This window comes from Arachis ipaensis, chromosome B6 (genome assembly GCF_059453495.1).
Source record: "Arachis ipaensis isolate K30076 ecotype BB chromosome B6, ASM5945349v1, whole genome shotgun sequence".
Lineage (NCBI taxonomy): Eukaryota > Viridiplantae > Streptophyta > Magnoliopsida > Fabales > Fabaceae > Arachis > Arachis ipaensis.
In genome coordinates, this window is record NC_142441.1 from 46936042 (window position 1) to 46956512 (window position 20471).

General features: G+C 36.9%; 2 protein-coding genes and 1 non-coding gene across 3 annotated transcripts; all 3 read left to right on the forward strand.

The window, feature by feature from the left end:
- The first annotated feature begins 437 nt into the window (after positions 1-437).
- LOC148555426 (uncharacterized) lies at positions 438-1988 on the forward strand. The gene has a single exon (XM_088489807.1). The coding sequence runs from the start codon at positions 438-440 to the stop codon at positions 1986-1988; it is 1551 nt and encodes a 516-aa protein (XP_088345933.1).
- Positions 1989-2176: 188 nt separating this feature from the next.
- Positions 2177-3956, forward strand: LOC148555427 (uncharacterized). Its single transcript, XM_088490650.1, has 3 exons — positions 2177-3066; positions 3310-3592; positions 3906-3956. The coding sequence occupies exons 1-3, from the start codon at positions 2177-2179 to the stop codon at positions 3954-3956; spliced, it is 1224 nt and encodes a 407-aa protein (XP_088346776.1).
- A 14293-nt stretch (positions 3957-18249) lies between these two features.
- LOC148555428 (small nucleolar RNA R71) lies at positions 18250-18357 on the forward strand. Its single transcript, XR_015887301.1, has one exon. It is a non-coding gene; the product is annotated as a small nucleolar RNA R71 (small nucleolar RNA).
- Positions 18358-20471: the final 2114 nt, after the last annotated feature.

Consider the following 20471-nt stretch of genomic DNA (forward strand, 5'->3'; position numbering starts at 1 on the left):
AATTTGGATATCATTCTAATTACTTACCGTTTGAATGATTTTATTTCTTCAACTTATCACGGGACTACAAAGTACAAACTAATACGAATTATTTAAATTATTTGATAGTAAAAAATGTTAAGCAAAAAAATTATTTAAAAAAAATTGTTTTAAACAAATAAATCTAAAATAATTTTATTGTCAATTCATGTTATATTATTTAATTTTCAACAACTCAATATTAATACATTAAGAAAAACTTTTAATTAATACTAGTATAAAAAATAATTTTAATCAAAATTAGAACTAAACCCGAATAATTAGAGTATGCTATGTAAACTTAAACATTATGAATGTTTTTTAAGATAGCAAATATTAGAGACAAAAAGGGCGAGCCAGGGGAAAAAGAAAAAAAAAACCCTAGCAGAGAAAGAGTACGTACTCCGTACTCAGAGAGAATGAGAGAAGGAGAGAGCGGGAGAGAGCGTTTGAGGGTGAAACACGGTGAAGAAGATGGCCATGCCATCGAAAGAGATAAGGGGGAGAGTGTGGGAGGGTTTGCATCAGGTGTGAAGGAGGGATCAAGTAAGGGCGACCTTAGTTCCAGGGTGACTTCCAAGATTTCGTTCCGTGACAAGGTTATTGGTTCTACGGTAGCCACAGGGATAAATCGGGCTGAAGCTCTAGATGAGGATTCCATGGCAGTGGTCACTGGAAAACAAGGAGATCCTATGCCTCCAAGAGTTTGCTTCTCCGAAGAGGCTAGGAACATCCTTTCTCAACCATACAAGGAAGCAATTGTGATTAAGGTTCTTGGAAAAAACCTTAGTTACACGGCCATGTTTCATAAATTGAAAGGGGTATGGAGGATCACCGGTGGATATGAAATCTTGGATGTGGGTTTTGGGTACTTCCTCGTTAAATTTGATCGCATGGACGATCGAGAGAAGGTTTTACTAGGGGGGCCATGGATGATCTTCGGTCACTATATTGCGGTCAAGCCATGGACACCGAATTTTAAACCTTGTGAGGACACTTTCGGGGAGACTATGGTTTGGATTCGAATCTCTGGTTTGAGCATATGGTACTATCAGGATAAAGCCATGATGAGAATCGCTTCTGCTGTGGGAAGACCAGTCAAGGTGGATCTGGCTACTAAGTTGGCGGAAAGGGGAAAATTTGCTCGGGCTTGCGTGCAAATTAATCTTGGTTTGCCGGTGGTCCGGAGTGTGATTGTCGATGAGTTTGAATATAAGGTGGAGTATGAATGCTTACACCTTATTTGTGACAAGTGCAATTGTTTCGGGCATCCAGCAACTGACTGCAGAATGACCCTAATAGATTCGGAAAGGGTGGATCGAAAGGAAACATCAGTGACCGAGACGGCAGCCCGGGTGGTGCAGCCACAGGAAGCTTCAAAAGAGAAAATTTTTGAATTTGGATGCAATCCCAAAGAGTCAGTGATAGTTGCAGAAATTGGGGAGGAATTAGATGATACGTTGCATGGGAAGGAAGTGGGGTCCCAACATTTGGAAAATGAGACTGGCTGGACCAAAGTCAGCGGCAAAAGGAGAGGAAAATTGAGTCAATCAAACAAAGCCCAACAAACATCTAAAGATAAAATGCCGGTGCGCTCAAATCAGAAATTGGACCAGAACCGTGACTTTGGGCTACGTATGAGAGGAGCCGAATCAGGGGTGAAGACCGGGTCGGTTAGCAGATCTAAGGCACGCATGGCATCTTCCAAACAGCAAGGGGTGAAGGGCAAATCTGTCTCCGTTGCGGTGCCGACTTTCACTGCCATTATCAAAAACGGACACAAGAGGTTGCGCCCTTCTTCTTTGCAGAATTCGCCGTCGACTCCGGACTGCCTTGGCGACACCAGCAAGCAGCAAATCGGCAAATTGGAAGGGTTGTCAGTGGAGGGACACAGACAGACCGGGCAACAACCGAACAAGGACAAGCAAGGCTCAGGGGGATATGATGGTGGATCTTCATCATCTCGTTAGGGACTTCAGCTGAGGTTGGTCCTTTTTACAATACAAATTGTTTTATGGATTATTTAGATTTAAGCTTTCTATTTTGGAATATTAGAGGTGCCTCTAATAAATTGGCCCGGGTTCATAGTAAGGAGTTAGCGAATAAATTTCATCCTACTTTTTTCATTCTGTTTGAAACCCATATTGCTTTCGAGAGGATGAAATCTTTTTGGAATAATCTAGGTTACCAGGGTGTTGGTATTGTTGAGGCTAATGGTCATAGTGGGGGTATCTGGGTTCTATGTTCTAATTCAAATATTTCTGTGAGAGTATTGGATGTAGTTGATCAATGTATCAGTTTTGAAATCACTATGGGCAATACATCTAGTTACTGTAGTGCGGTGTATGCTAATCCGCATATACATCGGCGTAAAGAACTGTGGGGTGACTTGACAAGGATTGCTAATATGATCCACGGACCTTGGATTGTGTTAGGGGACTTTAATGATGTTTTGTTGCAGAGTGAAGTTAGAGGGGGGCAATTTAGACTTGCCAGAGCAGAACAATTTGCGGAAACATTGGAGGATTGTGGGCTGTTTGATATGGGGGCTATTGGGAGAAGATTCACTTGGTACAGGAAGGTGAAAGGTGGGGTGCAGGTGGCCAAGAAGCTTGATAGAGCAGTCATCAACCAGGACTGGCGACTAATGTTTCCAGAGGCTTATACTGAGGTGCTGGCGCGCCTTCACTCTGATCATTGCCCATTATTCACTAGGTGCAAGATGGCAAAGAGGGCTACTAAGGGCCATCGTCCGTTCAGATTCCAGGCTGCGTGGATGACTCATCCTCTTTTTAGGAATGTTGTTGATACAGCTTGGAATAGAGGAGCTCCGGATGTAGTTAAATGTTTGTTGGAGGTTCAAAAAGATGCAACTAGCTTCAATAAAAAGGTTTTTGGCAATATTTTTGTTAAGAAAAGGGAGTTGGAGAGGCTTTTGAATGACGTTCAGATTACTCTGGAAAGTCGGGAGGATCAACAGCTTAGGATCAAAGAGCAAGTTTTGCATCAGGAACTGAATGCTGTCCTTCTTCAAGAAGAGTTGTTGTGGTATCAAAAATCTAGAGAACAATGGGTGAGATGTGGAGACAGAAATACAAAATTTTTTCATCTGCAGACAGTTATCAGGAGAAAGAGGAACAAAATTCATGGGTTATTTTTGGAGGATGGGTCTTGGACCACGGAGACTACGACTCTAGAACTGGCGGCAAATTCTTTCTTTCAAAAGCTCTTTTCTACAAGGGAGGATATTGACCTGGACGCCATGGGGCCTTTTCCTTGCCCGTCTCTTAGTACTGAGGCTTGTCGAAAGTTAGTGGAACCGGTGACGTCTGAAGAGGTTAAAAGAGCTGTGATGACCATGAGTTCATTTAAAGCCCCAGGGCCAGATGGATTTCAAGCAATTTTCTACAAAGAGTTCTGGGACTCTCTTAGCAACGATGTGTGTAGATTGGTCAAGCGAGCCTTTGAGGGTGAGCCATTGAATGCGGCTATTTTCGATACTCTCATTGTTCTAATTCCTAAAGTGGAAGTTCCCTCTTCCTTACGAGAGTTTCGGCCTATTAGCTTATGTAATGTAATTTATAAAATTGTCACAAAGGTTCTAGTTAACAGGTTCAGACCTTTCCTGTCGGAGATCATTGGTCCTTTGCAAGGAGGGTTCATTCCAGGAAGAGGAACCACAGAGAATATTATCATTGCTCAAGAGATTATGCACTTCATGAGGAACACCAAGTCTCGAAAAGGGACCATGGCATTCAAGATTGATTTGGAAAAAGCTTATGACAGGGTAGACTGGCGTTTTCTAGAAGCTACTTTGGTCCGGTTTGGGTTTCCAAAGGCTACCATTAATCTTATATTGAATTGTGTGACTTCCTCTTCGTTGGCAGTTTTGTGGAATGGGAACAGGCTCCAAAATTTCAATCCGAAGAGAGGGTTGAGGCAAGGAGATCCTATGTCTCCTTATCTATTTGTACTCTGTATGGAAATGCTTGCCTGCTTTATCTCTCATAGAGTTTCCCAAGGTTTGTGGAACCCAGTTGCGGTTTCTAGGAATGGACCACGACTCTCTCATTTGATGTTTGCAGATGATCTTTTGCTTTTCTGTAAGGCATCAAAAGCTCAAGTAATAGAGGTCATGCATTGTTTGGACTTGTTTTCTAGAGCGTCAGGTTTAAAGGTAAATCTTCATAAGTCAAAGGCCCAATGTTCCAAGAGGGTGTCGGAGAGGAGAAAAGAGGTTCTCTCAGGGGTCTCTAACATCCGGTTCTGCAATGATTTGGGTAAATACCTGGGAATTAACATCGGTCATGCCAGAGCTTCCAGGAAGACGGCTCAGGAGATTATTGAAAAAATTTCGAGAAAGCTCTCCAGTTGGAAAGGACGCCTACTGAATAAGGCAGGGAGGCTTTGTCTTGTTAAATCGGTTATGGCCTCTATCCCAGTTTATGAAATGCAAATTTCTCTTCTCCCGAAGTATGCATGTAGTAAAATTGATTCCTTGATGAGACAATTCTTGTGGAAAGGTCAAGCGACTGGAAAAGGGCTGCCTCTGGTCAGGTGGGAGGTCGCCATAACTCCTAAAAAGGCAGGAGGATTGGGTATTAGGGATACTTCCTGTGCTAACATGGCGCTTCTGGGAAAGTTAGTATGGGATTGTCTAAATAATAGTGAGAAGTTATGGGTGCAGGTTCTGAAGCATAAATATCTCAGGAATCAATCTGGTATGAACGGAAACAGTAGAAATTCTTCATCGGCTACCTGGAAGAACATTGTTAGTGCCTATGAGCATCTCAAGGAAGGGCTTCATTGGAATATTGGAGATGTCCACAAATCAGTTTGGTATGATGAGTGGACTCCTTTTGGTAAGCTTTGCAACCTTGTTCCTTATGTACATATTTCTGAATCAGATTTCATGGTGGCTGACTTGTGGAAAGGGGTGTCTTGGGAGGTTGATAGTCTTACCACGCCTATTCCGCATGAGATTAAGCAGTTTATTTGTGGTCTGAGATATCCTAGTTTGACTGAGTTGGAGCCACAGTGGGAGTGGTGGCCTGCAGCAACAAAAAAGTATAGTGCAAGGGAGGGTTACAGATGGTTATTAAAGAAAACATTAAATTGGAATGCTAACAGTAATTGGAACTGATTGTGGAACACAAACATTCCAGAGAAGTTCAAATTTACTATGTGGCTTAGCTTACATGATGCTCTACCAACTGAGACCTTTCGATTCAAGCGGCATTTAGCTTCTTCAGATATGTGTAAGAGATGTAACAAGGCGCAGGAGACTATGGAGCATTGCCTTAGAGACTGTGAACGATCAAAGGCAATCTGGTATATGTTGGATCCTAGTATCCTGGACTCGACGGCTGGTACTGCTCTTGAAGAGTGGTTTCGGAAGGCCTTGGCTAACAATGAGGCGTCCTTTGGTGCAGGACTTTGGTGGGTATGGAGACATAGGTGCAATGACATATTCAACACTGACAACCCTTGGACAGACCATAAGGTTGTTGCCTTGGCCAGAATTACCGCCAAGGACTTACAGGTTTACAGGAATCGAAGCAATGCCTTTAGGTCTCTCCGAAATTGCCTGTGTTGGGAACCACCGGTAGGCAATAGTTTTAAAGTTAATTGTGATGCAAGCTTGTATATGGATTCAAATTTAGCGGGATTTGGGTGTATTATTAGAGATTCTAAGGGAGATTGGATCTCAGGCTGCTCTGGAAGCATTCCCCCTTGGTCTATAATCAGATGTGAATTATTTGCTGCTTGGAGGGGGCTGGTTTTAGCTTGGGATTGCGGTTTGAGGGATATTATATGTGAAACAGATTGCCTTGACATTCTGCCCATCATGCATGAGCTTACAAGTGGGTATCCATTTGAAGTAACAGATTTGGTTCACAAGATTCAGGAGCTTTTATCTCGTCCTTGGCTTGTTCACGTTGAATGGGTGTCCCGAGAAGCAAATAGAGCTGCGGATTGGATGGCTAAATATGGTGCCAAGAGTAACTCTAATCATGTTATTTGGTCTGAGCCTAGTGTTGATCTCCAACGAATCATCCGCTCGGATTTAGAATAGTTTTTGCTTTGTTTCTTTCCTTGTTTAGTCACCAAAAAAGAGTATGCTATGTCAAGAATGAATCTGTCAATCGTAATAAAAAAAAAATATCTCATCGAGATGAGTTTGTTTTCTAATTCAGACAATATTTAAATTTTACAAATCATCTCAAATCAATCAAATTCTACGCAATTATATCACTTTAGTTAAGTTTGCTCATATCAAACGGTTTTTTCATAAACCAATTATTTACACAATTTTAAAACATGCATCGAGATATTGCCTTTCTTCTATACTAAATTGTTAGACTCCATTGACTATATAGCGTCAGCAAATACATAACATGAAATTTCGTATGGAGTGAAAAATATTTTTGGGATATCTGTGAATTATTTTTATGCAAATATTCTGTATATGTAAACGCTTTTAAAAATAAATCTCTTCCATAAATTCTATAAAAGGAGAAAAATTTAAAATCCTAAATTTAAAATTCTAAATTCTTATATAACAATAAGAAAAAAAAAATTATACAAGAAAAACTTAAAATCTAAACCCCAATATTAATATATAATTGATAAAAAATTATTCAAAGTTTGTGTCTCAATATAAATCACTTCATTTTAAAAAAAAAATTCATCTCAAACATCTATTTAACAATTTTTTTTAGTTTTTACTATTTACTCGAATAAATTTGTTCTTCTAGTTTTTTTTTTTCTTTTTCCCACTCAAGAATTATAAATTTGTTATTTTTTATTGATGTTACTTATTTAATATTGAGGTAACAAAAAAATAAATCACCATTAAAATTTATAGACTCTACAATTTTTTGAGGCCTATTGATGTTGTTTTATCCCCCTTTTTTTTTTTTTTTTACCTAAATCTAGGTTCCATAACATAAGCTTAATTTTTTGGTGTCCAAATTTCATTTATACCCCTCACAGTAACATTCCAATGAATTCCCATAACTTATTCGATTTTCATGCTGATTAACTATCCTTCCTTCATAATTCTCTTGCCAAATGTCAAGTGTCAACAAGTATTGGTTGGTCAACCTTTATCCACCCTTTCCATGTCATCACAGACCTCACCAGTCCCGGATACTCTTTTAGGACACACAATATTAATATTACAACAACATTAACGTGAGCAATTTCTAATTATTAATAGGTAGCAGCTCTTATTATTATTATTATTATTATTATTATTATTATTAGAGAAAATTTCATTCACTTTTCTTGCGAGATGCTAAAATGACACTTTTTTCCCCGCTATTTATAAAATATACATTTCCCTCCCTTATAACTTTTAAAAAACCTCCTCTTTAAATCATTTTAAATTTTTTGTATTAACTAATGTTAACTTTATCTATTTTTAAAAAAATAAAATATTTTTTACAAAAAAAGTCTTTTAGCAAAAATTTTATTTTTTTCATTAAATTTTACTTATCAAAATACCTTTTAATAAATTATTTTTTTATTGAATAAATTATATTTTGACCAAAATATTTTTAGAAAAATTTAATAATTAAATTATTTTTTTCTAAGATAACCTTCAATAATTTTTTTAATTATTAAATTATGATTTTACCAAAATATTTGTTAACAATTTTTTTATATTTTACTATTAATTTTTCGATATCAATATATATTATTTTAATATTAAAAAAATTTTAGTAAGATTATTTTTTAATATCAATATATATTAATTGTTATACATATTAACAATGGTAAGATTTTTTTATTTAATATTTAAATAATATACATTGATATCGAAAAATTAATAGTAAAATATAAAAAAATTGTTAACAAAAATTTTGGTAAAATCATAATTTAATAATTAAAAAAATTATTGAAGGGTCTCTTAAAAAAATAATTTAATTATTAAATTTTTTAAAAAATATTTTGGTAAAAATATAATTTAATCAATAAAAAATAATTTATTAAAAGATATTTTGATAAGCAAAATTTAATGACAAAAAAATAAATTTTTTGCTAAAGGATATTTTTGTAAAAAATAATTTATTTTTTCTTGAAAAATGGATAAAGTTAACATTAGTTAATATAAAAAATTTAAAATGGATTAAAGAGGAGGTTTTTTAAAAGTTATAAGGGAGGAGAATGTACATTTTATAAATAGAAGGGAGGGGAGTGTCATTTTAGCATCTCGTAAAAGAGGGGACTGAAATTTTCTCTTATTATTATTATTATTCTATGGCACTGTATCAACCTCCTCTCTTTGCCTCTCCTTCTCACACCACCTCACACCTTTTTTCTTCACTTCTATTGGAGCCACTTCTTCTTATTTTGTGCTCACCGTCGAAACTAGAGAAAAGCATGGGAGCAATGTGACCACGAGGAGCATGGTTGAGGCGCACACATGAGGCGAGCACTGCTGGAGCGTGCAATAAAGAGAGAATGTGGCGCTAAAGCAAACTTTTTTATATTTGGATTCTGATAGAATTTGCAACGAGTAATAATTGATCCTAATACATTTTCAGTTTGATTTGGGACCACTCATGCCTTCTAATGTTGAGTTTCTTTACGCAGATTATATGTTGTAGTTAATTTTAGCATATCTTTTCTCCCATATTTGTCTTGCATCGTAGAATTAAGGTATGACTTGCTGAGGCAGAGCAATTTTCTTTGCCATGAATCGACGCATCACCCCATCATAATGCCAACAACGTTGTTTCTTGGGATTTAAGAAATTAATTCTAACTAAAAACAAAAGTACTCGTAATGTCAACAATAAATCCAATAATAAATCAACCACAAGTACATATAAAATTAACAACATAAGGACTTTAAGCATTGCTCGCCAATCTAGATGCATCACCACATTGGGGCAAGTCCTCTGGTGTGACCAACTGATGATTGGATTTTTGATGGTTTAGAATTTCACAAATGAATTCTCGTTGCAAGTATAGTTTCTAAACCAAGCAATAATTCTTTCATACAAAAGATTGTTTGTCACAAGTAACAAAACCCCTAAATTTATAAACCGAAGTATTGGAACCTCGGGTCGTTCTCCCTAGGAATTACAATGAAGTGTCTTGTTATTGGTTATGGATTGTATTTTGGGGTTTTGGGATAAGAGACATGAAATGTAAATGACAATGAAAATAAACTAACAACTAAAAAGCACTTGGCAAGGTTGTGAGAATTAGAAGTCCTATCCTAGTTATCCTCCTCGATTGTGACCACAATTGTCCATTGCTACCACTTAGTTAACCTCTAATAATGGAGGAAAGTCAAGTGGATGAATCAACTTGATTCCACAAGTCCTAGCCAACTCCCAAGGGAAAGACTAGCTTTAGTGGTATCTAAATCAATTAGCAACTTCTAATTATCAATCAACAAAGACATTAGATAACTCAAGCGTCACTAATTACTCTACCATAGCCAAGAGGAACAAAATCTATACTAAGATCCAACCAAGCATTTCATCAAACACTTGGAAGGCATAAAAGAAAAACATAGTAAATCAATCACAAGAATTAATTCTAACTACAATCAAATGTAAAGAATTAACAACAATTAAAGGAAACAAGATCTACATGAATTACCTCTTATTGAATTGAAAGAAGAAAATGGAATGAACAATAGTAGGTCTACAACAAAACATAAGAACAACATAAAGGAAATTGCAATGTAACAACAAGAATTGAAAGGTAGAAGTAGAAGAAAGCAAAGATTAAAACCTAGATCTAAGATTATTGAACTAAACCTAATCCTAATTCTAGAGAGAAGTGAGAGCTTCTCTCTCTAGAAACTAACTCTAATTACTAAACTAAGCTAATGATTAAAAGTATGTTGATTCCTCTTCAATCCTTGGCTTAAATAACATCAGAAATGAGTTGGATTGGGCCCACAAGGCTTCTAAAATCGCTGGCCACGTTTTGCTTTAAGTGAACCAGGTGGCAGCAACGGCGCGTGCGCGCCACCATATGTGTAGCAACTATGGCAAATCTTATATCGTTTCGAAGCCCCGGATGTTAGCTTTCTAACCCAATTGGAACCGCATCATTTGGACCTCTGTAGCTCAAGTTATGGTCGTTTAAGTGCGAAGAGGTCGGCTTGACAGCTTTCCGGTTCTTTCATTTCTTCATGAGTTCTCCAACTTTTCATGCTTTCTTTCTTCATTCCCTTGATCCAATCTTTGCCTCCTAAACCTTAAATCACTTAACAAACATATCAAGGCATCTAATGGAATCAAGGAGAATTAGATTTAGCTATTTTAAGACCTAAAAAGCATGTTTTCACTCTTAAGCACAATTAAAGGAGAAGTTATAAAACCATGCTATTTCATTGAATAAATGTGGGTAAAAGGTGATAAAATCCCCAAAAATCAATACAAGATAAACCCTACAAATGGGGTTTGTCAACCTTCCCACACTTAAACCAAGCATGTCCTCATGCTCAAGCCAAGAGAGAAACAAAGGGTATCAACATTTATTCAATGGAAACTAACTAAATGCAATCTACCTATATGCAACTATCTAAATGAATGCAAGTGCTTGGTCAAAATAAATCAATTCCCAAGAAACATATATGCACAAGGGCTAAGGACTAGCAAGTCTAATCCACAATTGAATTGAGTTATTAAATATTTTTACAAACTTGCATGAAAATTATGATCATAGGTGAAAACATGTAATTGAGCACCAAACCCTCACCGGATGTGTTTGCACTCTATTCGCTCAAGTGTTTAGGGATGATTCACTCAATTCTCCTCTATTTCATGCTTTCCAAGATTTGTTTTTCTTCTAACAATCAACAAATACTTCATGCATGCATACATATATCATGAGGTCTTTTCTTTGGTTGTAGTGGGGCTAGGGTCAAGGTAGGATGCATATTTGGTCAAGTGGACTTGAAATTTGAATCTTTGATAAGCTTAAACTTCCCACCTAACCTATGACATCCTATACAATTAAGTTCTAATCTAGCTACCCATTTTTCACTTTTTCACATACTCATGCATTTTCTTTTCATTTCACAACTCATATGCATTGATCTTATTGAGCTTCACTTTGGGGCATTTTGTCCCCTTATTATTTCTTTCTTTTTCTTTTTCTTTCTTTTTCCATTTTTTCTATACTTTTCATATATATATATATATATATTTTTTTTTTGTTTTTCTCATTTTTTTTCTTTCAAACTATATACAAGAGTACCAATGCATAAGGTCTATACATTTAATCAATACATGAGCATGTACCCAATTCCCAATATTTACAACAAAAATACAAAACTACCCTTTTATTCACCCAATGTCCCAAGGTTCTCACACTTGAATGATACTCACACACACTAGCCTAAGCTAATCAAAGATCCAAATTAAGGGACAATTATTGTTTTTCGCTTTAAGGCTTGTAATGTGCTAAAATAAGAATAAGTGGGTTAAGCGTAGGCTCAAATTTGGCTAACAAAGGAAGATAAAAGGTAGGCTATTTGGGTAAGTGAGCTAATGAAATGATGGCCTCAATCATATAAATGCATGAATACACAAAATAATGGACATAAAGAATCAAACAAATCAAAGATTACAATCATAGAAAGAGAATAATGCACACAAGAAGGAAAAATAAGTGGTTGTAAGATGTAACCACACCATTAGGCTCAAGTCTCACAAGCTTGTGTTCTTAGCTCAAAACATGATCCATAATATATATAATTCAAGCAAGTTCTATGAAAAGTTTTCACTCAAATCAATTGAGGTGCCCTATAGATAGAAATCCTTGAAAAATTTCATTATTTTGACTAAGCTTATTGTGTATACATATGCAAAAATAAGAAAATGAAAGTAAAAATCCTAAGAACCTAAAATGAAATGCAAAAGTATTGGAGTTAGAAATTTGTCACCCAAGATTGCCGATCGGTCGGACGACCTCCCCACACTTAAAAGTTTGCACCGTCCTCGGTGCACTCGAAGATGAGCAAGGGGGTACGACGACTCTCCGGATTGCTATGTGTTCTTTCTTCCGCTTCCATGGTTGCTTGTGGTGCATTCGTTATGAAAAACAAAAATATAACACTATAAGATGAGAAGATATAAAAGCAAGGAAGCATACATTGTTGGAATGAGGTAAATCACTAGAATGAGGTGAGTGAATTAGTGTGACATTAAGAAATATTAGGTGTGTGAATTCTAAATTGCGCGGTTTAGAATACACATTAGCATAAAAGCTATGTCACAAAAGAAGCATGCACTTCATTTATCCTAGTGTGCTTGAGATGCTTTAAGTAAGCTTGTAAGGTAAGACAAGCATTAGAGAAGCATGAAAGCATTCAAGTCAAACATATGGATGGATATAATCATGAAATACAAAGCATTAAGGTAAATGCTCAACATTATCCATCAAGAGATTGCCTAATCAAGGGAAAAGGATCCAAATCACATGGTGGCTAGCTACAACATGCAATTCGAAAGAGTTATAAGCTCGAAGACAATTCTCATCACTTGGTATTTTTCAAAAGGTAAGCATGAAGAACTCAAAACCAAGTAACAAAATATAACCTCAATCATAGAATCCAAAAAAGATTATCTAAAAACATTCATGCTAAAATAGCATTTGGGCAATAAGGGATATAGCAATGTATAGTAAACAAAGTCAATACTCCAACACTTATGATGAAAAGAGAGAAAATAAAGTGAAAACTAAACTAAAACTAACCAATCAACTAACTAAATAACTAATTTGTTAACTAAAATAAATGGTTGTCAATGGTGTTTGGAAGTGTTGGATGAGGAGTAGGAGAAAGGAGAAGGAAAGAAATAGAAAGAGGAGAAGAAAAGAAATGTGGTGAAGGAAGGAAATCCGCGCGTACGTGGTGCACGAAATTGTGATCTCCAGGCTCGAACAAATCCTGGTAATGGCTCCAAAGCTTGGTGCTCTGATCTTAATTCATAATTGTCACAACTTCAATGCAACTAACCAGCAAGTGCACTGGGTCGTCCAAGTAATACCTTACGTGAGTAAGGGTCGAATCCCACGGAGATTGTTGGTATGAAGCAAGCTATGGTCACCTTGTAAATCTCAGTCAGGCAGATATAAAGTGATAATGGTGTTTTCGAATATTATATAATAAAGTAGGGATAGAGATACTTATGTAAATCATTGGTAGGAATTTCAGATAAGCGAATGGAGATGCTTTTCGTTCCTCTGAACCTTTGCTTTCCTGCTATCTTCATCCAATCATTCTTACTCCTTTCCATGGCTGGCTTTATGTGATACATCACCACTGTCAATGGCTACTTTCGGTCATCTCTCGGGAAAATGATCCAATGCCCTGTCACGGCACGGCTAATCGTCTGGAGGCATCACCCTTGCCAATGGCTTCATCTTATCCTCTCAGTGAATAATATGCTCACGCACCCTGTCACGGCACGGCTATTCATCTGTTGGTTCTCGATCATGCTGGAATAGGATTTACTATCCTTTTGCGTCTGTCACTAACGCCCTGCAATCGCGAGTTAGGAGCTCGTCACAGTCATTCAATCATTAAATCCTACTCGGAATACCACAGACAAGGTTTAGACTTTCCGGATTCTCTTGAATGCCGCCATCATTCTAGCTTACGCCACGAAGATTCTGGTTAGGAGATCTAAGAGATACTCATTCTAGCTTACTTCATGTAGAACGGAAGTGTTTGTCAGGCACGCGTTCATAAGGGAGAAGGATGATGAGCGTCACACATAATCATCACCTTCATCACGTTTTTGGGTGCGAATGGATATCTTAGAAGAGAAATAAGAAGAATTGAATAGAAAACAGTAGTACTTTGCATTAATCTTTGAGGAACAGCAGAGCTCCACACCTTAATCTATGGAGTGTAGAAACTCTACCGTATGAAAATACATAAGTGAAGGTTCAGGCATGGCCGAGATGGCCAGCCCCCAAAACGTGATCAAAGGATCATAAGGTAATCCAAAGATGCCTAATACAATAGTAAGAGGTCCTATTTATAATAAACTAGCTACTAGGGTTTACATGAGTAAGTATTTGATGTATAAATCCACTTCCGGGGCCCACTTGGTATGTGTTTGGGCTGAGCTTAAGTGTTGCACGTGCAGAGGCCAATTGTGGAGTTGAACGCCAGTTTTTGTGCCAGTTTGGGCGTTCAACTCTGGTTTTGGATCCTTTTCTGGTGCTGGACGCCAGTTTACGTCGTCAATTCTTGGCCAAAGTATGGACTATTATATATTGCTGGAAAGCCCTGGATTTCTACTTTCCAACGCAATTGGAAGCGCGCCATTTCGAGTTCTGTAGCTCCAGAAAATCCACTTTGAGTCCAGGGAGGTCAGAATCCAACAGCATCAGCAGTCCTTTTTCAACCTCTGAATCTGATTTCTGCTCAAGTCCCTCAATTTCAGCCAGAAAATACCTGAAATCACAGAAAAACACACAAACTCATAGTAAAGTCCAGAAATGTGAATTTAACACAAAATCTATTAAAAACATCCCTAAAAGTAACTAGATCCTACTAAAAACATACTAAAAACAATGTCAAAAAGCGTATAAATTATCCGCTCATCACAACACCAAACTTAAATTGTTGCTTGTCCCCAAGCAACTGAAAATCAAAATAGGATAAAAAGAATAGAATATACTATAAATTCCAAACTATCAATGAAACAGAGCTTCAATCATATGAGCGGGACTTATAGCTTTTTGCCTCTTGAATAGTTTTGGCATCTCACTTTATCCATTGAGGTTCAGAATGATTGGCATCTATAGGAACTCAGAGTTCAGATAGTGTTATTGATTCTCCTAGTTCAGTATGATGATTCTTGAACACAGCTATTTTATGAGTCTTGGCCGTGGCCCCAAGCACTTTGTTTTCCAGTATTACCACCGGATACATAAATGCCACAGACACATAATTGGGTGAACCTTTTCAGATTGTGACTCAGCTTTGCTAAAGTCCCCAATTAGAGGTGTCTAGGGTTCTTAAGCACACTCTTTTTTTGCTTTGGACCTTGACTTTAACCGCTCAGTCTCAAGTTTTCACTTGACACCTACACGCCACAAGCACATGGTTAGGGACAGCTTGGTTTAGCCGCTCAGACCAGGATTTTATTCCTTTAGGCCCTCCTATCCACTGATGCTCAAAGCCTTGGGATCCTTTTTATTGCCCTTGCCTTTTGGTTTTAAGGGTTGTTGGCTTTTTCTGCTTGCTTTTTCTTTTTCTTTCTACATTTTTTTTTCGCCTATATTTTTTTTTTTCTGCAAGCTTTGTTCTTTGCTGCTTTTTCTTGCTTCAAGAATCATTTTTATGATTTTTCAGATTATCAAATAACATGTCTCCTAGTCATCATTCTTTCAAGAGCCAACATATTTAACATTCTTAAACAACAACTTCAAAAGACATATGCACTGTTCAAGCGTACATTCAGAAAACAAGAAGCATTGTCACCACATCAATATAATTAAGCTAAGTTCAAGGATAAATTCGAAACTCATGTACTTCTTGTTCTTTTGAATTAAAACATTTTTCATTTAAGAGAGGTGATGGATTCATAGGACATTCATATCTTTAAGACATAGTTACTAACTACTAATGATCATGTAATGAAGACACAAACATATATAAGCACATAACATATAAAAACGAAAAACAGAAGAAATAAGAGCAAGGAATGAATCCACCTTAGTGATGATGGCGTTTCAATGATGTTCTTGAGCTCTTCTATGTCTTTTCCTTGCCTTTGTAGCTTGATTCCTAGTGATTTTTGGTATTTCTATCCTCAGTTGCTTCCCATAATTACGTGGAGGGAAGTGCATCTCCTGAGGTATCTCAGGGATCTCTTGATTTGCAGCCACATGTTCTACCACTGAGCTATAGATCCTTTACATAATTGTTTTACCACACCAAACTTAGAATATTGCTTGCCCTCGAGCAAAAGAAGAAGGAATAGATGAAGAAGATGTGGAAATAAAAACTAGGATTATGAGGAGGTAAAGTGGGGATCCTGTGGGGTCCACAGATTCTGAGATGATCCTGTGGTGTCCACAGATCTTGAGGTGATCCTGTGGTGTCCACAGATCCGGAGGTGTCAAGGATTTACATCCCTGCACCCATTAGGCATGTAAAATGCCCTTGCACACAACTCTGGGCGTTCAGCGCCAGGTTGGTGCCCATTTTGGGCGTTCAACGCCCATTTGCTGCCATTTCTGGCGTTGAACGCCAGAACCATGCTTGTTCTCGGCGTTCAGCGCCAGGATGTTGCCATTTTGGGCGTTCAGCGCCAGAACCATGCTATGTTCTGGCGTTTGAACGCCAGGCAGATGCTCCTCCAGGGTGTGATTTTTCTTCTGCTGTTTTTGATTCCATTTTTGATTTTTATTTTTATTTTGTGACTCCACTTGATCATGAACCTAAGAAAACATGAAAAACAATAAAAATAAGAATTAGATAAACATTGGGTTGCCTCCCAACAAGCGCTTCTTTAATGTCAATAGCTTGACAGTGAGCTCTCATGGAGCCTCACAGATGTGCAGAGCTTTGTTGAGACTCTCCAACACCAAACTTAGAGTTTGGATATGGGAGTTCAACACCAAACTTAGAGTTTGGTTGTGGCCTCCCAACACCAAACTTAGAGTTTGACTGTGGGGGCTCTGGTTGACTCTGCTTGGAGAGAAGCTTTTTCTGCTTCCTCCCCATGGTTGCAGAGGGAGATCCTTGAGTTTTAAACACAAGGGAGTTCTCATTCCATTGAAGGAATATTTCACCTCTGTCAACATCAATCACAGCTCTTGCTGTGGCCAGGAAAGGTCTTCCTAGGATGATGGATTCAACCTCTTCCTTTCCAGTATCCAGGACTATGAAATCAGCAGGGATGTAAAGGCCTTCAACCTTTACTAACACGTCCTCTACTTGTCCATAAGCCTGTTTTCTAGAGCTGTCTGCCATCTCTAATGAGATTTTAGCAGCTTGCACCTCATAGATTCCCAGTTTCTCTATTACAGAGAGGGGCATGAGGTTTATTCCTGAACCAAAGTCACACAGAGCTTTAAAGATCATGGTGCCTATGGTACAAGGGATTATGAACTTTCCAGGATCCTGTCTCTTCTGAGGCAATGTCAGTTGATCCAGATCACTTAGTTCATTGATGAACAAGGGAGGTTCAACTTCCCAAGCATCAATGCCAAATAATTTGGCATTCAGCTTCATGATTGCACCAAGAAACTTGGCAGTTTGCTCTTCAGTGACATCCTCATTCTCTTCATAAGAGAAATACTCATCAGAGCTCATGAAGGGCATAAGGAGGTTCAATGGGATCTCTATAGTCTCTAGATGAGCCTCAGAGTCCTTTGATTCCCCAGAGGGAAGCTCCTTATTGATCACTGGACGTCCCAGGAGGTCTTCCTCCTTGGGATTCACGTCCTCTCCTCTCCTCTTAGGTTCGGCCATGGCGCTTATGTCAATGGCCTTGCACTCTCCTTTTGGATTCTCTTCTGTATTGCTTGGGAGAGTACTAGGAGGGATTTCAGTGATCCTTTTACTCAGCTGGCCCACTTGTGCTTCCAGATTTCTAATAGAAGATCTTGTTTCATTCATGAAACTTACAGTGGCCTTAGATAGATCAGAGACTAAGTTTGCTAAATTAGAAGCATTTTGTTCAGAGTTCTCTGTCTGTTGCTGAGTTGATGATGGAAAAGGTTTGCTATTGCTAAACCTGTTTCTTCCACCATTATTAAAGCCTTGTTGAGGCTTTTGATCCTTCCATGAGAAATTTGGATGATTTCTCCATGTTGAGTTATAGGTGTTTCCATAAGGTTCACCTAAGTAATTTACCTCTGCTATTGCAGGGTTCTCAGGATCATAGGCTTCTTCTTCAGAAGATGCCTCTTGAGTACTGTTGGATGCAGCTTGCATTCCATGCAGACTCTGAGAAATCATATTGACTTGCTAAGTCAATATTTTGTTCTGAGCCAATATGGCATTCAGAGTATCAACTTCAAGAACTCCCTTCTTCATAGGCGTCCCATTACTCACAGGATTCCTTTCAGAAGTGTACATGAACTGGTTATTAGCAACCATGTCAATGAGTTCTTGAGCTTCTGCAGGCGTTTTCTTTAGGTGAATGGATCCACCTGCAGAGGTATCCAATGACATCTTTGATAGCTCAGATAAACCATCATAGAATATATCCAGGATGGTCCATTCTGAAAGCATGTCAGAAGGACACTTTTTGGTCAACTGTTTGTATCTTTCCCAAGCTTCATAGAGGGATTCACCTTCTTTCTGTCTGAAGGTTTGAACATCAGCTCTAAGCTTGCTCAGCTTTTGAGGAGGAAAGTACTTGGCTAAGAAAGCCGTGACCAGCTTATCCCAAGAGTTCAGGCTGTCTTTAGGTTGAGAATCCAACCATAATCTAGCTCTATCTCTTACAGCAAAAGGGAAAAGCATGAGCCTGTAGACTTCAGGATCTATTCCATTAGTCTTAACAGTATCACATATCTGCAAGAATTCAGTTAAGAACTGAAAAGGATCTTCAGATGGAAGTCCATGGAACTTGCAGTTCTGCTGCATTAGAGAAACTAATTGAGGTTTAAGCTCAAAGTTGTTTGCTCCAATGGCAGGAATGGAGATGCTTCTTCCATGTAAATTGGAATTAGGTGCAGTAAAGTCACCAAGCATCTTCCTTACATTATTATTATTTTCGCCTGCCATCTCCTCTGCCTGTTCGAAAATTTCTGAAAGGTTATCTCTGGATTGTTGTATTTTAGCTTCTCTTAATTTTCTCTTCAGAGTTCTTTCAGGTTCTGGATTTGCTTCCACAAGAATGTTCTTATCCTTGCTCCTGCTCATATGATAAGGAAGAATGGCCAGGAAAATGATAATAATAATAGAGATCCTTTATACCACAGTGTAGGGATCTCTTTGTAAGTAGAAGAAGAGGGGAAGATAAAGGATGTGATGTAAAGGAAGAAACACAACTGTGAGGATTGGAATGTGAGATGAGATGTTAGGACATGAATGAATAAATAGAATGAGATGGGGGAGGAATAATTTTCGAAAATTATTTTGAAAAAGAGTTAGTGATTTTTGAAAATGGTTTTTGAAAAATGTTAGTAATTTTCGAAAATTTTTGAAATCAAAAATAAAAAAATAAAAATAATTAGTTAATTAAAAAAGAAATTTTTGAAAAAGAGGGGAGATATTTTCGAAAATTAGAGAGAGAGAGTTAGTTAGGTAGTTTTGAAAAAGTTAAGAAACAAACAAAAAGTTAGTTAGTTAGTTGAAACAAATTTTGAAAAGATAAGAAGTTAGGAAGTTAGAAAAGATATTTTGAAAAGATATTTTTGAAAAAGATAAGATAAGAAGATATTTTTGAAAAGATATGATTGAAATTAGTTTTGGAAAAGATTTGATTTTTAAAATCACAATTAATGACTTGATTCACAAGAAATCACAAGATATGATTCTAGAACTTAAAGTTTGAATTTTTCTTAACAAGCAAGTAACAAACTTCAAATTTTTGAACCAAAACATTAATTGTTTAAGTTATTTTCGAAAAATATGATTTAAAATGAGAAAAATATTTTTGAAAAATATTTTTGGAATTTTCGAAAATAACTAAGAATTTTGAAAAAGATTTGATTTTTGAAAAAGATTTTGAAAAAGATAAGATTTTCAAATTTGAAAATTTGATTTGACTCATAAGAAACAACTTGATTTTAAAATTTTTTGAAAAAGTCAACTCAATTTTCGAATTTGATGAGAGAAAAAGGGAAAGATATTTTTTTGATTTTTGAATTTTTATGATGCAAGAGAAAAACATGAAAATTATGCAATGCATGAAATTTTTAGATCAAAACATGTGATGAATGCAAGAATGCTATGAATGTCAAGATGAACACCAAGAACACTATGAATGTTATGATGAACATCAAGAACATATTTTTGAAAAATTTTTAATGCAAAGAAAACATGCAAGACACCAAACTTAGAATTCTTTAATGCTTAGACACTAAGAATTCAAGAATGCATATGATAAACATGAAAAGACACAAAACAAAAAATCATCAAGATCAAACAAGAAGACTTACCAAGAACAACTTGAAGATCATGAAGAACACCATGAATGAGTGATATTTTCGAAAAAATGCAAGATGCATATGCAATTGACACCAAACTTATAACATGACTCAAGACTCAAACAAGAAACACAAAAATATTTTTGATTTTTATGATTTTCTAATTTTTTTTGGATTTTTATTTTATTTTTTTCGAAAAATTATTTAGAAAAAGGAAAAATAAGGATTCCAAAATTTTTAATATGAATTCCAGGAATCTTGCCATGTTAGTCTTAAAGCTCCAATCAAAGGGTCTGGCATGGCTTAACAGCCAGCCAAGCTTTAACATATAATTACATGGGCTGGAGTGAT

Coding starts and splice junctions, on each gene's coding strand:
- LOC148555426 (XM_088489807.1), top strand. CDS start 438: ATGAGAGAAGGAGAGAGCGGGAGAGAGCGTTTGAGGGTGAAACACGGT.
- LOC148555427 (XM_088490650.1), top strand. CDS start 2,177: ATGAAATCTTTTTGGAATAATCTAGGTTACCAGGGTGTTGGTATTGTT. Junction 3,067..3,309: donor CTTCAAGAAGAGTTGTTGTG/GTATCAAAAATC, acceptor CCCGTCTCTTAG/TACTGAGGCTTGTCGAAAGT. Junction 3,593..3,905: donor GGCCTATTAGCTTATGTAAT/GTAATTTATAAA, acceptor CTTCGTTGGCAG/TTTTGTGGAATGGGAACAGG.